This window comes from Crotalus tigris, unplaced genomic scaffold (genome assembly GCF_016545835.1).
Source record: "Crotalus tigris isolate CLP2741 ecotype Arizona unplaced genomic scaffold, ASM1654583v1 scf7180000018691.1937549, whole genome shotgun sequence".
NCBI classification, from domain to species: domain Eukaryota; kingdom Metazoa; phylum Chordata; class Lepidosauria; order Squamata; family Viperidae; genus Crotalus; species Crotalus tigris.
The window spans coordinates 60,279-76,546 of NW_024097150.1; the positions used below are offsets into that span (position 1 = coordinate 60,279).

The following is a 16,268-nucleotide window of genomic DNA, read 5'->3' on the forward strand; positions in this document are numbered from 1 at the left end:
AGGCAATTCAGAAATAAACCTGTGTTTGGTTATCAATGACAGACAGATACACAACTTTTATTATACACATTAGAAAACTGCAACATTACATTACTTTTTGACATAATCGCCATTCGAATTGAGGCACTTGTCATAATGTCTTACAAAGTTTGAAATTCCTTAGCAGTAGTCGCTCGGCGCCAAATCTGGGCTGGGGGGGCTTGATTAAAAACATCCCAACGGAACTGCTTCAAAAGTTCTTGGGTGCGTCTAGCGGTGTGCGGGCAAGCATCATCATGAACCAACACCACACTGGAAGTCAGCATGCCCTGACACTTTTTTTTTTTTTAAATACATTTTTTTGGTTTTTTAATTTTTTAAAACAAAGTATTCAGGACACACCGTGGTGCTGGGGTAATCAAACATCCTAGAACAAAACATATATACATAGTACAATCAATACATCAAATATTCCCTCTCTTTTTCCCTCAAATAGCATAGTGTATTTAAAATATCCAATTCTAGCTTAAATTTATTCAATCTGAACCTGTTTTTAAGCTTTATAAATTTACAATACCGTAATCAAATTAACTTTAAATAAAGACATTTTCAATTCAGATATTCTTTCCAAATATGTTCTACTTTCTTAATTTTATCAAAATCTTATTTATTTCTTCTTCCACTAATCTCCTGTTTAAGGTAAAATATTAATCTATCCTATACCTATCTAATCCATCAATTAATCAATCTCTCTAAGCTAACAAGATAATATCAGACCTTAAATCATTTCAATCCATTAAACAGAATTCAAATCTCATCCAGTTAATTATCATAACTGATAACATCCATATCATCAAAGAATCACATCATCTTATTAAATTTCAATTAATTAATAATTCAATTCAAATCTAAATCATCTCTTCAATTTTCTTCCATTCCATAATTTCATACAAATGAACCTAACATTCTAAAAAAAACATTCTTAATATTCTAGATTACTTTTAATCCATTATATAAAAATATCTCATTTTTAAACAAAAATATTGATCTATCCTAGACATATCTAAATGTATCTATCTATCTATCTATCTATCTATCTATCTATCTATCTATCTATCTATCTATCTATCTATTCTATACATGTCTAATCCATCAGTTAATCAATCTCTTTAAGCTGACAGAATAGTATCAGACCTTAAATCATTTCAATCCATTGAACAGGATTCAAATTTCATCCAGTTAGTTGTCATAGCTAAGCATCCATGTTATAAAACAAACAAGTCATCTTATTTAATTAACATTCAATTAATTATTAATTTAATCCAAATCTAAAACATCTCTTTACTTCAAACTCATAATCTTAATCCTTACATCAGTCCATAGTTCTAGGTTGCCTTTAATCCAATATATGAAATTTTAAATTTCATTTTTCAGTCTTATTCTAGGTTTCCTCTTATGCCAGGCAGGTTTCCATAGCAAAGCTTCCCTTCCAGGTGATGAATCTCTTTTTGTCGCTTGTAGTGTCATTTGATTCGATGGAAACCATCTTGGTTTCTGCATTGGCCCTCTGTTTCTCTTGTCCATAAAGCCTCATTGCTTGAGAAGTTCAAAACTCAGTCTTTGCTTTTCCTGGTCTTGCTTATAGGGCAAGGTAAAATTCTCTTTATTCTCAGTTAAGTCCTCTTCTTGTATGATCTGTTTTGTAGAGTAGTCTAGTGTAATCTGAGAGTCAGTTTTAAGGTTTAAAGTAGGAGTTCTGGCTCTTAATTCTGTAGTAAACTCTTTTATTGTAGTACATATTTCTTCTTTAGTCTCATAGATCTTTTCCAGTATAAGTCTACAGTTTAAATGTGGTTGAGGCTTCTCCATTTTAGCAATAGTTGAAGAAAAATCCTTTTTCTTTTTTCTTTCTTTTTCTTTTTTAGTGAAGGCTACAATTGAACATTATCCACCCCCACAGATCACACAGTTGGCTCAAATTATCTTTTCTCTTGATAAATAGTTTGAAGGCCAAAACCATCTCATCTCCAAATAGTCAACAATTCCAATATTAACTTTTGACCAGTAGATGTCCTTAGTAAGCTAAAAAGACTTCAAACGCCATTTTTTTCCTTTTTTCCTATTTTTTAAAGGAAGAATGGAAAAAGAAATACTCTACCAATAAAATACCGCTCCAAAAAAACCCCAAAAAACCCAACATTTTTTCTGTACCTCAATGTAAATAGAGATATATAGTTTTTAAAAAAGTTTTAATCTGTCCTTTTATAAAACGCCTTTGTTCCCACACATACAAAAGCCGCTTTTTTCAGATGGGGAAGTAATTCCAACGAAGCTTTTACAGGCAAAAACAATATAGGGTGAAGAGAGGAACAGAAGGAGTCTCACCCAGATCATCTGCGGTGGGTCTCTTACACTTAGATGTCAGTGTGACTTTTGGCTGGTGCAGCAGGGTGGTCGGCCATTTTGCAGGCCGATCTTTACTCCGTTGGCTCTAAGGAGATAGTTGGAGACACAGGGGAAGCTGCCGCCCTCCCCTATCTACCAGCAAGCCTCCTCCTCGGTGGTCACCCCTCCAGGGCGACTTTCGACCCCTTAGGGGGTCTACTGGCAAAGGAAACTCCGGATGGCGCGGAGACGAGTCTCCAGGCACGACCGGCGTCGCCGTATTCCGGAACCGGAAGTCATGCCCCGACACTTGTTATGGATGGCTCGTCTGAGTTTTCATAACATTTCACAGTAGACTTCTGAACTGATGGTCGAACCGCACCCCATGAACTTCACTAGCAGTACTCCTTTGGCATCTTCACATTTGGTGGGATTTTCTATGGCACCACTTCTAGTGTGGTGTTGGTTCACGATGATGCTCACCCACACACCATTAGATGCACCCAAGAACTTTTGAAGCAGTTCCGTTGGGATGTTTTTAATCACCCCCCCATAGCCTAGATTTGGCGCCGAGCGACTACTACTAAGGAAATTCAAAACTTGTAAGATGTTATGACAAGTGTCTCACTTTGAATGGCGATTATGTCGAACAATAATATAATGCTGTATTTTTCTAACGTGTAGAATAAAAGTTCTGTATCTGCGAGTGTCTGACATTGATAACCAAATCGAGGTTTATTTCCAAATTGCCCTCATATTTTAAATGACAAGATCTCTCTCACACACATACCACTGTATATTTGCCTTTAAATTATAGTTTATTAATACTCAACCAATTAATTTCAAAGCAATCGGTGAAGAACTTTTGAAGATTTAAAATTTTGAACAAACGAACATTTACATTTACATATACATATACATATACATACATACATACATACATACATACATACATACATATATATATGTCTTTGGTTATTCGGGTTTTCTCCCGCGTAAAATTGGAAGTGTCTTGGCGACGTTTCGACGAAGTCCCATTTGTCATCTTCAGGCTGGTGTTTTCAGCTTTGTGCTTCGAGGAGCATGAAGCTGAAAACACCAGCCTGAAGATGACGAATGGGACTTTGTCGAAACGTTGCCAAGACATTTCCAATTTTACGCGGGAGAAAACCCGAATAACCAAAGATCTATATGCAGTGTTATCTTCATTTTAGATATCAAAAGGGTTTTGCGGCTCCCAGTTTTGGTGGGAAACGTGTTCAAGTGGCTCTTTGAGTGTTTTGGGTTGCCTACCCCTGTCCTAGCCCAAGGGTAGGCAACCTCGGCTCTTTTATGACTCGTGGACTTCAACTCCCAGAATCATAAAAGAACCGAGGTTGCCTACCCCTGTCCTAGCCAAAGACAAGGCAAGTTGATCAATGAGTTTTGTAGCAATATGATGGATAGATATATAGATGGAAGATAGAACAATTTGGGGGAAAAATTACAACGCTCTGCTTTCTGTTGTGCCAAAAATAAAGATGAAAGAGAAAGAATTAAATAACTGCTAGTAGTATGAATTACAGAAAGTAGATTCTGTCTGAGTAGTTAGAACACAAAGTGTGTTCTACAAAGTGTAAATTGCTCGAATGTTCCTCTTTCTCTCTGTGTAGAAAAGAGTAAAAAACTGGAAAAAATATGGAACAATTAAAAAAAGGCAGCTTTTTTTTTAAATCTTGGCAACTGCATAATTAAATGAGGCTGAATGACTGTATGAAAGAAGAATGGTTTCTGTTTGGTTTTGCTTAGTTATAAAGTGACCTTTATATAACTATGAACAATGCAGTTTTCCTCATTAAGTAATTGTTTCATAGTTATTCTTTTTAAAGCTCTTTTAAATCTGGTATACTTTTGATTTACTGGAATAGTGAAATACGTCTTGTTTGTAATAAAAAATGCCAGAGGTCATAGAATCCTTATTTTTTTCCTAACCTTCAGAGTTTTGTGCTGTATACTGTCAAGCTAGATTGCTTATGATTGTATATTTTAAATTCTTCCATTAAAGATAATGGTTGATGAAATTTGCTTTGTGATCAGAAGTTTTCTGTGTTTAATATAAATGGAAATCTGTGTAAAGCAATGCACTGGGATTTGATACATGAATGCCATATACATTGATTGTACTTATCCATTATTTCAGCAAATATAATTTGGTAGAATCAAACTTTTATAACACTGAGTATAATTCTTCATGTGTCCAAAACCTAAAATTTCCTGCTTACTTCTCAAATGCTATTATTAAAGGAAATTTAAAATTTGTAAACTGAATTTTGAAGTCTAATCTAAATCCCAAGCAAATTCACATTGAATAGAAGAAAAAAAAAAGATTAATGCTGATAGTCTTATTCCAAGCTACAAGAGGTTTTTTTATTCATATTAAAAATTCATGCATTAAGAAGTAAACTACAAAACTGTTTGCTATAAAGTTCTTGTCTTTTAATTTTATACGTTGTGAGTAGTTTCTACAAAACTGAGTTTATATTTAACTCATCTTAAGTTAATTTTGTATTTAAACCCTTTTTTTTTCTATGCAGGTCCAGAATGTTCTTCATCAGGATGGTTTTCGGGTACTGATTCTCTGTGGCAAGCCACAGCAGGTCCACCCAGCCGCCAAAGTACCCATATCAGAAGACACAGCATAGCTTCTGACAGTGGGGACACAGGTGTTGGAACTTCCTGTTCTGATAGTGTGGAAGGTCAGTAGATATGCCTAAACCAAAGGACATCTAGTAGAAAATCAGAAATAATTGTTGTTTGAATAATTAAAAAGCAGAGAAAGATACAGAGACTTAAGGTGACTTTTAAAGACTAAAAGATGCAATATGATCTTAAGGATGATTTACTTTGGAATTAAAAGCCATTATGTTTTTTAAATTTAAATTCAGATTTAAATAAATAAAGTATGGGATTGCATTCATTGCATTCATATTTTTGTTTTCCTTCTATTTAAAAAAGTAATAATTTAATTTGAGAATGAATTAATATAATATAATATAATATAATACACACACACACACACACATACACAGCAGAATGCATATACTTTATCCTTGTTTACATGTTTTCTTAATTGAAGATGGTGGGATAAATTAGTTTTTCCCCTAGTGTTAGCTTTAAAATACTATTAAGGCAGAAGTCCCCAACCCCCCGGTCCGTGGACTGCGACATGTCAGAAACCAGTCCGCACAATCAAGTAAAGCCCCATCCTCAGGATGCAGGCAGCACACAAAACCATGGACCCTCCGGTCCGCAGAAAAAACACTTTTCCCAAAAGGTTTCCGCAATTTTGGCCACTACTATAAATCTTGCCTCCCAACACATTGCAGTTATAGTACCTTTCAAGAGAGTCTGGGAAAAGTACAGAATAATTTATCCCTCCTCCTGCTTGTAGCTTGATTTTAACAAACTTCAGTCTGGCTTATGATTGTTGTCCATTTCAAAAGTAACCTCAGCATGTTCTTTCTGTTTCCTGATTGTTTTTGCCAAACAAAGAATATTGATTTTAATATCTTTTTTCCTGTACTTGTCGAGTCTCCTTTTTTTCCTTTTTCTAAATGCCTACATTTCTTGTTCCTAGAAGAAATGCTAAGGAGTATCATAATAACTGCCAAAAAGATAAGCAATTGTGGGCACTATGGTAAAAGCCTCAGCTAAACATATTGTTTCAGATTTGTTTTTTGTTTCAAAAATATTATGCTGCTTGAAAATAAACTGAAGTACAAAACTGTTTATGCTCTTAAATACAATATGTTGAAAATACCTTAGGCCAGTGATGGCAAACCTTTTAGAGACTGAGTGCCCAAATTGCAACCCAAAACCCACTTATGTATTGCCGAGTGCTGGGTGGGTGTGGCCCACTCGGCAGGTGCAGCTACAGTGGGCTTGGCAGACTGGGTGGGTGTGGCCACTGGATGAGTGTGGCTGCAGTAATCATGGCAGATTGGGTGGGCATGGCCGGGGTGGACGTTGCCACCTTGATGTTGCTTATGGGGAGGGACACCTGTGGGAACCGGGCAGGGTTGGGGGAGATCCAGGGGGTTTCTGGCTGGTGGGATGGTGGGCTCCCCAATGGCGGCTCCAGGCTGGCTGGCCTTAGGCCAGTGATGGCGAACTTTTAGAGACTACGTGTGCTGGGGTGAAGGTGCGTGCACACAGAAAGGGCTCCGCGTGCTGCCTCTGGCACACGTGCCATAGGTTCACCACCACTGCCTTAGGCCTTAAAATTCAGAGGTACAATGCAATGAAAAAAGGTGAAGGAGATAAAAAAACAGCTATAGAGCGGATAGCCTTGCAGTGAACATTGGTTAACAGTTGAATGAGAATCTTGTGCTCAGTGGTTGCTTCACTTTATTTTTTCTTTATATCTGAACGTATTTCAGTTTTTTTAAAAAAGAAATAATAGTGGATGGAAGACAAGGATTTTTTTTTTTTTAAAAAAAGCCTGATTATTTTATAAGAGAGAAAGAAGTCATAATATTTATTCAGACTGACTGATTTTTATGAAAAGTCTATGAACTAATATTGTTATATGCTCCATTTCTTTGAATTGTATGATATTCCATGAGTAATGCTTCAGAGTTTAGTAAGGATTATTTTGGTTGAAAAATAGAGAATTATCATATATATTTTCTTAGATGAATGTTCTGTCTTTTCTCTGTCAGCTAAATATGTTGCCCATGACAGTCCTTTTTTGTGCAAAGCAGCATATAAGGAGACTGCTTTGCAAACATGGTTTTATCTGTATGGCAGGTTACTGATGATACTTCTCCCCAAAATTTTTGGATTACATAATGACTCATGATTTATTCTACTATGTTTTTCAATATTTGTATGAAGGTGTCAGTGAAATCATCAGGAAATACAGGCCCAGTGCTGTCTTTACTGGATGACGCTCAGATCTTCCCTTTCCCTTCCTTGCCAGATGTGTAGGCCTCCATAATCAACTCCTGCTTGATCCACATTGTAGTGTGGATGCAACATAAGCAAACTAAAACTGAATTCAGACAAGCCCGAGGCTTTGATTCTTAGTGATTACTCTTTTTGATTGGCAGTATACTGCTCCGCCTTTTGTGTTGAGGTTGCAGTTCCTCTAAAAGAGTACTTTCATAGTTTGGCGATACTTCGTAATCTTGCAACAGCCCTGAGTGCTCATGTGAATGCAGTGGTGATGAGGGCCAACTTTCAGTTACGTTTGATAAACATCACTTCACCGTTCTTTGATAAGGCTGACCTGGCTTCCAGTTGTGCTAGTTACCTCTCACATAGATCATAGGTACTCAACTTACAATCATAGTTGAACCCAAAATTTCTGTTGCTAAGTGAGATACTTGTTAAATGAATTGTGCCCCATATTACAACCTTTCTTGCCACAGCTAAGTGCATGACTGCATTTGTTAAGTTAGTAACATAGTTGTTAAATAAACATGGCATCCCCATTGATTTTGCTTGTTAGAAGATGGCAAAAGATGATCCATGACCCCAGGACACTACAGTCCTCATAAATACAGGCCAGTTGCCAAGGGTCCAGATTTTGATCATGTGTCCTCTAGAATGCTGCAGTGATAGTAAGTTTGAAAAATTGTCGTGTCACTTTTTTCAGTGCCATTGTAACTTCGGTTACTAAATGAATGGTAGTGAGTCGAGGACTTACCTGTATTGTAATGTACTTTAAACTGATATACCTTTGAAGTAAACCTGGAAATGATAACAGGTTCATAATGCTGGGTCTAGGTTTTTCTCTGGTATTACCTCTAAAGAGCTTGTGTTACCTATCTTGTTTCAATTGCACCAGCTTAATATTAATTTCTAAGTCAGACTCAGATTGCTTGTTTAAACATATAAATCCTTTAAAGCTTGGGTCCCAGCTACCTATGGGAAGATATTCCCCATTATGTCACCAACCTGAAAATCCATTCATCCTCCATGGATCTGTTACAATGCTGCTTAGAAAGAGGGCCTAGCAACCTCTAGTGGCAGAACCTTCTTGCTTGTTGTTAACTAGAATTGTGATGTTCCTTAACCTTATGGAATGCAGACTTTACTGTCGGAGCTTGATTTTAAAGTCCCAAGGGAGAGAGTTCCATACAGGTTTAATTCTGTCGTTTCTGAATTTAGAAATTAAGTTGAGGACTGTGTGCAGAGTATAGCTTTGAAATAATTAACAATGATCTGTAACTGGGCATTTAAGAATTAATTGTAATATATTGCACCTATCTACTTGCTTTCTCCTTATCATTTTAGATGCAAAGATAGAGTTCTTGTTGTTTTACCATGTTACATTGCATGCAAAAGAAATGGGTAGAATCCTGCAGAGTTTTTGAAGATACTGTAATTCATGGGTATCAAACTCGTCAAGTGAAGGGTCACGACGTATCACGACTCTTTGCATTGCCGGCAGTGGGGTAGGCATGGCTTCGGTATGATGAAACCGTCCTGAGGGCTGGCAGTTTGACACCCTTGCTGTAATTGGTTTAGATTCAGAATTGGGAAGAACAGAAGTTTTGAACTTAATCTCCCTTTAAGTGTAGGTTGCCTTCGCCCTTCATTCTTCATGCACCTCACAGATCCCTATGAATACAGAAATACGGTCTATGAAGTTGGGGAACCCTCTGAAGAAGTAAAGGAGGGAATGCCATAGGCTTAAAAACAGCAGCAACAACAACTAGAAAGCTAACCCCCCTTTTTCCATCAGAAAATCTTTGCTTGGATCCCCATTGCTTCTGTGAGAAGGAGGAGTCCTTAGAGGTCCAGTCTTGTTTCAAACCATTGCTTCTTAGACATTTTGTGTCTATGAAAATGAAGGAAATTAGCTAACTTTGATGGAGATTAATTGAAAATAAATATAATAAGGTGTACAGATCACTTTGTAAACCAGGAAAGGTAATTGTGGAAAACATTAGTTTCTCAAGGTAGCTTGTTAGTTTCAGAGGTTCCCAAAGTAATTGTTGCAGGAATATAGGAACAGACTCTCTATTAAAAGCTAAGTTATCTTTAAACTATTCATTTAATATAAATAATTAGTAATATTAATAATATGCATTTGGTGACATTATGTGCTCCAACTAAAAGGAAATATTCAAGTGATAATAAAGTAATATTTAATGTTAGAAAGGAAGAGGAAAGAAAAGAGTTGAAAATGTAGATATCTTTCAACATGGTAGAATTCCATGGAGAAAAGCAAAAAGCTTACATCCAGATTTTTTTCCCTTTCTAAGAAATGTACTTACTGGAGGAAGCAACTGTCTTGGCAGCATGTTGTATTGATTTTTAAGTTGGAGACTGAAAGTCTGTAAGAATCTGTAATAGTAGACTGTAATTAGTTGAAAAGTCAAATTGGCTGTAAATCAAAAATGGTTTTGTAGACCAACCTGCTCATTTTGTATTGAACTGGAGTTAAATATATCTCTCATTTTTCTATTGGTTTTTTAACTATTGCTAAGTAATCACCATTAAAAGGAATTATATGAATATTAACCTTTTGAATTTAAATATAGACATAATATTTTTCAATATAAAAAGTGCTATTACATAACTTTAATAGTTTAATGAGATATTGAAATATTGTGATTTTGAGAAGCATAGATATCAGAAATGTTATCTAATAACTATCTGTGTCTACTGAAAGTCTTTATTTATTATCTAAATTTAAAATATGGATATAAATATATTTGTTCTCCATATTTGATAAACGTGCACATTTATCCCCTCTTCCTCTCCTCATAAAAAGAGGTCTGGGATCCAGGTCAAATTCAGACATCATTAAGTTTCATGAGCCATTAAGTTGAAAGATTGTTGGTTTAATTCTGTCACTGAAATTCATGTAATTCAAAATGCCTAATAAATTGGATAATATATGAATAATATATAATATATAAATTTGATAATATAAAATTATAATAAGTGTTCTGTAAATTACTTTATTATAAAAGACAAAAAAGAAAGAAGCAATAAACAATATCAAACTCTTTTAAAATAAAAGCTTGAAGTTTCTTTAGCAAAATGTTTGGCTATGAATCTCACTAATTGTACTTTAGGAGGCTCAATGCCACATGGGGAGAGGGAGTGGAATTACATGAAAAATGTAAAAATAAATATAAGGTCACAGAAAGAGTAGAGGTTGTTCCTGAAGCAATAATAATCAACCAACACAAGATAGAAGGCATAACATGCTACACTAATCAAATTATAGAAGCAAAGCAATTATTACGGTATCATTCATTGTTTAAAAAGCAATGTGAATGCTGATTGTTTGTTGAGAAGCATATGGAAAAAATAATTCCTGCATATTTGCTCTGTATTGTTCATTCTGTAAGAGAAATCTTGTAAAAATTAAAGCTATGACTCCAAGGATTATGGTTCATGGGGAAGGGATTTATTTTCCCCTTTTGCTTTCTCCCAGGATATACATTACTATGAGTGGTCACAAAGCTCTTCAACTGTCAATAGGCTTAATGTTTCAAGTTCGTTCTCTTCCTGAATTAATACCTATCAGATAGAAGAAGGATGAAGCAGGTGCTAGAATTGTCCACTCTACTGTATTCTTACATTTTTCACAGTCTGCTTTTAATTCTTCCTCTCAGTGTTTCAGTTGTGCAACTTGGTTCTCCCCAACCTTATACTTAGAGAAAAAGAGCTGTACTGTCCATATGGATAGTGATTAATATGATTTACAACTGGAAATATTTAAGTCTTAAGTGAAACAATATGTGTGTTTCAGAAATTCCACCAAAAATCTGAAATCATTGTCAGAGCTCAGAGATACAATGTGGAATTTTTAATACCTGTATCAAGTTAGCAGATGGAATGCTTGAATGTTTGTTTATTGAATTTATTCGTTGCCAGGCAGCTTAACAAAAAATCCCTACATTCAAACTACAGTTAGATATGATAAAACAAATGAACAATAACAAAATTCATTGTAAGGTCTAAAACAAAATACCTAAAATGATATTAAAATGTCCAAGTACACCTAAGCAACCAATCAATATCACATACAGGTAATCCTCAAATTTCAAATGTAACAGAGCCTGCCAATTACTTTCATAACATGAGAATTCATTAATTGTATCACGTTAAATGAACGTGATCCCTCCTTGGTGAATTTGTTAATTGAATGCACAGATGGTTAAATGCACATGAGGTATCTCAGGGTGGGGTTCCAACACCCAAGGCCTCCCTTTTGCACTGATGCTCCCCCCCCCAAATCCTACCACGCCAGAACTCCACTGGGCCTGTAGATCGAAAAATTTCAATTGAATGCAAAACAATGTAATTTTAATAAGATGTAGTTACCCTTTTATAAGTTTTGATGTTTTTGTACAAGTAGTCCTCGACTTACAGCCATTCATTTAATGACTCTTCAAAGTGACTTATGACCAGTTCTCAAACTTCTGACCATTGCAGCATCCCCATAGTCACATGATCAGACTTTGGGCCCTTTGCAACCAGCAAGTATTTACAAGGGTTGCAGCATTCCAGGGTCCTGGAATCAGCCTTTGCCACCTTCCTAGGGAGCTTCTGACAAGCAGACTCAATGGGGGAAGCCAGATTTGCTTTAACAACTGTATTGATTTGCTTAGCAACCATGCAAAAGGTCTTAAAATGGGGCATGATGCAATAACAACTGCCTTGCTAAGTCAAGGATATCTCAGGGGCTGCTACAAAGAAGAGGGAGTCAAACTATTCTCTAAGGTGCCTGAAGGCAGGACAAGAAGCAACAGATGGAAACTGATCAAAGAGAGAAGCAACTTAGAACTAAGGAGAAACTTCCTGACAGTTAGAACAATTAACCAATGGAACAACATGCCTCCAGAAGTGGTGAATGCTCCAACATTGGAAGTTTTAAAGAAGAGACTGGACAGCCATTTGTCCGAAATGGTGTAGGGTTCCTGCCTGAGCAGGGGGTTGGACTCAATGACCTCCAAGGTCCCTTCCAACATCATTATTATTATTATTATTATTATTATTATTATTATTATTATTATTATTATTATTATTATTATTATTATTACAACTACTACTACTACCTGTAGTCTTAGTGCTTCAAAGGCACTTGATTAAAGCAATCACCCTTTAACAAGTAGGTAGAATATTAATGATATTATATGTAAGTTACATACTTTACAGAGTGTAATCCTTTGGGGGGGGGAACAGTTTATCCGGTACCCTATATAACAAGTTCATTATGGAATTGAATGCATGGCAAATTATCACTGATTGTCTCTGGATTAAATCCACTCTCTCACTGAACTATATATAAAAACAGATTTTTAATGCTTTAACATCATCTTTATAGCAATCTAATATTGCTTAAATTGAAACTGGATTACTATAATATATTTATATAAAGGATTGGCAAAATTGCTATTTGTTTTTCTCTCTACTGCATTAGAATATATAAATGTTCAAATCTCCAGTGATTATGTATTATGTCTGTTTGTAAAATGAAAATAAACATGATGGTTCCAGTATTTTGTAAAAATGCTGGCGGTTTGTTCCTTTGCTAAACTCCTCACCAGCACGTAATTGAAAATCACTACAACAGAGGTCCTCGATCTTGGCAACTTTAAGATTTGTGGACTTCTACTCCCAGAATTCCTCAGCCGGCAAACTGGCTGAGGAATTCCGGGAGTTGAAGTCCACAAGTCTTAAAGTTGCCAAGGTTGAGGACCTCTGCACTGCAGTATAAATTGTTGCTCCTCATTTTCATTGGTCCAACTAGGAACTATAAGTAGACCTCAACTCTGAACCACAAGGCCATGGCTAAGCAAGATGCTTGTTAAGTGATTTTTAAGACCTTTTTTTGTCATAGTTGTTAAGCAAATCCCACTTCCCTCGCTGACTTGGCTTGTCAGAAGGTCATCAATGGTGATCATACGACCCCAGGATGCTGCATTTTTTTAAATGCATGCTGGTTACTAAGCACCTGAATTTTGATCACATGACTATGGGAATGCTTTAATTGTCATAAGTGCGATGACCAGTCATAAGTCACTTTTTTCAGTGGCATTGTACCATTGAATAGTCACTAAATGAATGATTGTAACTTGAGGTCTACCTATAAAAAAAGTCCTAGATTAAATCTGGATATTTTCACATGGTATATTTCCTTTGTTGTTTAAAGAGCACATGAGAATATTACTTTTATTTTGAAAAAAGATACTCAGTAACAGTTCATGTTCTTCCAATACATGTGTTAAAAATCAAGTTTTTAATTTATAGTCTCTGAGTATGTGTTGCAGTTACTTGCCAAAATTAAGTAAGTCTAAGCATATTTTCTTCAGTGACCCTAAGGATTAAGAAAATGTTATGACGTATTCTAATGGCATAGATATTTTGCTATGCTCTGCTTTCTGCTATATCATCTGAAATATTTAGTGAAAAAAAAACAATCTTAACAGCTTATGGGTTTTTCTACTAAGCTAGTTTACCTTTTAATGAGTATATGGACCAAGTCTTAAATATTTTAGTTGGTTTTAGCTTATCCAGGAGATTTATTTTGTTATTGTTGTTCAAAAAGATCATATACTTGGATGATGATAAAAATACTGTTTTCCCAAGCTTTTGAACATTTACCATTCTGTGTGGTGTGCAAGAGTATATGCAGAAACAATTGCTGAGTGTCACAGTTCAGCCTAGTGGCTTTGTTGGGGCTGGATTTGCTATTACAGTGAGAGACATTAGAAACTCCACTGTGCAAAATAGCTTCTTTTTAAGGATGAGAGGGAGGAGAATGAGTTTCAATAATTTAATAACACTAAATCATTCTAGTTTACTGAATTGGAGATTTTAATGAACGGAGCACAAAGTTTATTACTATATTCAAATATGATAATGTTTAATTATCATAAATGAAAGTTGCTTATTTTTTATTTATTTTTCAGGAGCATAAAATTTGCATGCTAAAATAATCTGTTGGGAAACTGCCAGCTAGATTGGAAGGAAGGAGGAGCCAGCTTTTGTTGAATGCCATCGTTATATAGCCCAAGTGGCATAAGCTTAACCTCCTCCAAGATCCACAAAACCTTATTTGGTCATTCCAGGGATAGGCAAGCAGTCTGGAGAGATTCTTGTAACATAGGCAGTAGACAATAAAGTTGCTTATTTTAACTATTTACAGGTGGCTATGTTTGCTTGTGCCTGATAACAATGTCAGGCCCAAGCCTAGAGATGACCCAGCGAAATTCAATCGAGTCTAATCCTTTAGTTGCTTAAGGACAGAATCTTACCAAACTTAAGCTATAACCTTCTAACCTGCTAGATATATCCTGAGGCATTATAGGGTGTGGCTACCCTGAACTTCTTCCCTCCTCCCTTCAGTTCAGAATTGTGCAGTCTCTTAATCTGGGTCTGTCTCTGGGAAAATTCTGTGTTGTCAAAACTCTCCTCTCCCCTGCTTCTCTAGGTGCACATATCATCACAAATATCCCAAAAGTGCTTTTTCAAAAGGCAGGGCTTTGTTTTTCTTTGAAGATGTTTCACTTCACTGAAGCTTCTTCAATTCTGACTGAGTGGTGGAGAATAGAAGGATTTATGTTACTTGCAGTCATCTGGTTGTTAGCGGTCTCTTTGAGAGTCATTGAGGCCACTTGGAGGTTTACCTATGCCCTCAGAATCACCTGAATCTTGTAATTTGCATTTTTTAAAATGGAACTCCATTCATACTGCATACCATTTGAAGGGTGTTTAGATTCTATGGAGATTCCCAGCATTTGCTTTGCCTTCTAGTATTTCTTGATGGTGTTGGAAACACTTCACATGAAACCCTGAAAAGTCACTAGTTGGTGGCAATGGTGCTGGGTTAGACGCTGCTCACTGGTCTGACTCAGAAGAATAAAAGTCTTAAATATTATATTATCCTTCTTGTGACTCTATAGTCATTTAAAATACATAACCGCTAGTTGAATAGTGTACTCTGTTACAGTCTTTTCTTAACTATAGCCATATATCTTTTTCCTTGGGATAAAGCTTTATTTATGGAATTTCTTTTTGAGCAGACAACTACTGTATAGGATTATGTTGCTCAGGAAATTAATGGTTTTAAAATACAAATAGTGCCTATAAATGTATCTATATTTATATTTTATACCTCATTTAAAATGAAATCTGACACTTATATCTGTCCACTTTGTTGCCCAGTTTTTCTTATTGGATATTCCAGGAGCATACTGGATCGATAGTAGCTGTGGTTGGTCTACCCCATATACTGCCCGTAATTGCCTGGGTGGTTATGAACAATATTCAGCACAATTTGTATTAAGAGTGTTAAATATTTAGTTTGCTGTGGAGAAATAGCTCTAGAATTTACATTACCAGGAACATGAAAATACTTGCATATATCAGATTTTATATAACATTAGAATACACTATCCTGGAAATAGTAAACACACGTATTATAACAATAAGTAAAAATTGATAATTTTCAAAAGGGCTAACAAAGTGCATTTAAGCCTTTTTCTATGAAATTAGTCATAAGAAAAAACCATATTCATGATTTTGGTCCATAGAGATATCTCTCCTGAAAGTTAAAAGACTTTTTACATCAATGTTTCTCAACCATAGCACGTTTAAGATATATGGACTTCAATTTCCAGAATTCCCCCGTCAGCCATTGTTGTTCTTTTCATCTTTACTTGATTTTTGACAACCCTTCAGAAACCTTTTCAGGCCCTATTATTCATAGAATTCCTTGAGCTTATGAGGTGGAAGAGGGTTCAGGGAAGTTATCTTTAGTATAGTTTCCTTCTTCTGATACCTCTTACATTCAGGTCATCTGATATCCAACTTCTAGCAATTAATGCATCATCAGGAGACAGAATGTAACATACACTGATCTCAAAACATGCAAGCAAAGGTAAACCTGCGTA

At 35.7% G+C, this 16,268-nt stretch overlaps 1 protein-coding gene across 3 annotated transcripts in view; it reads left to right on the top strand.

The window, feature by feature from the left end:
• CEP85L (centrosomal protein 85 like) overlaps positions 1 to 16,268 on the top strand; it is a 122,899-nt gene that overhangs the window by 26,574 nt on the left and 80,057 nt on the right. For all 3 annotated transcript variants that reach the window (XM_039355476.1, XM_039355477.1, XM_039355474.1), the window contains one exon: positions 4,938 to 5,099. In XM_039355476.1, coding sequence (XP_039211410.1) covers positions 4,938 to 5,099 — 162 coding nt within the window. The remainder of the gene's footprint in view (positions 1 to 4,937; positions 5,100 to 16,268) is intronic.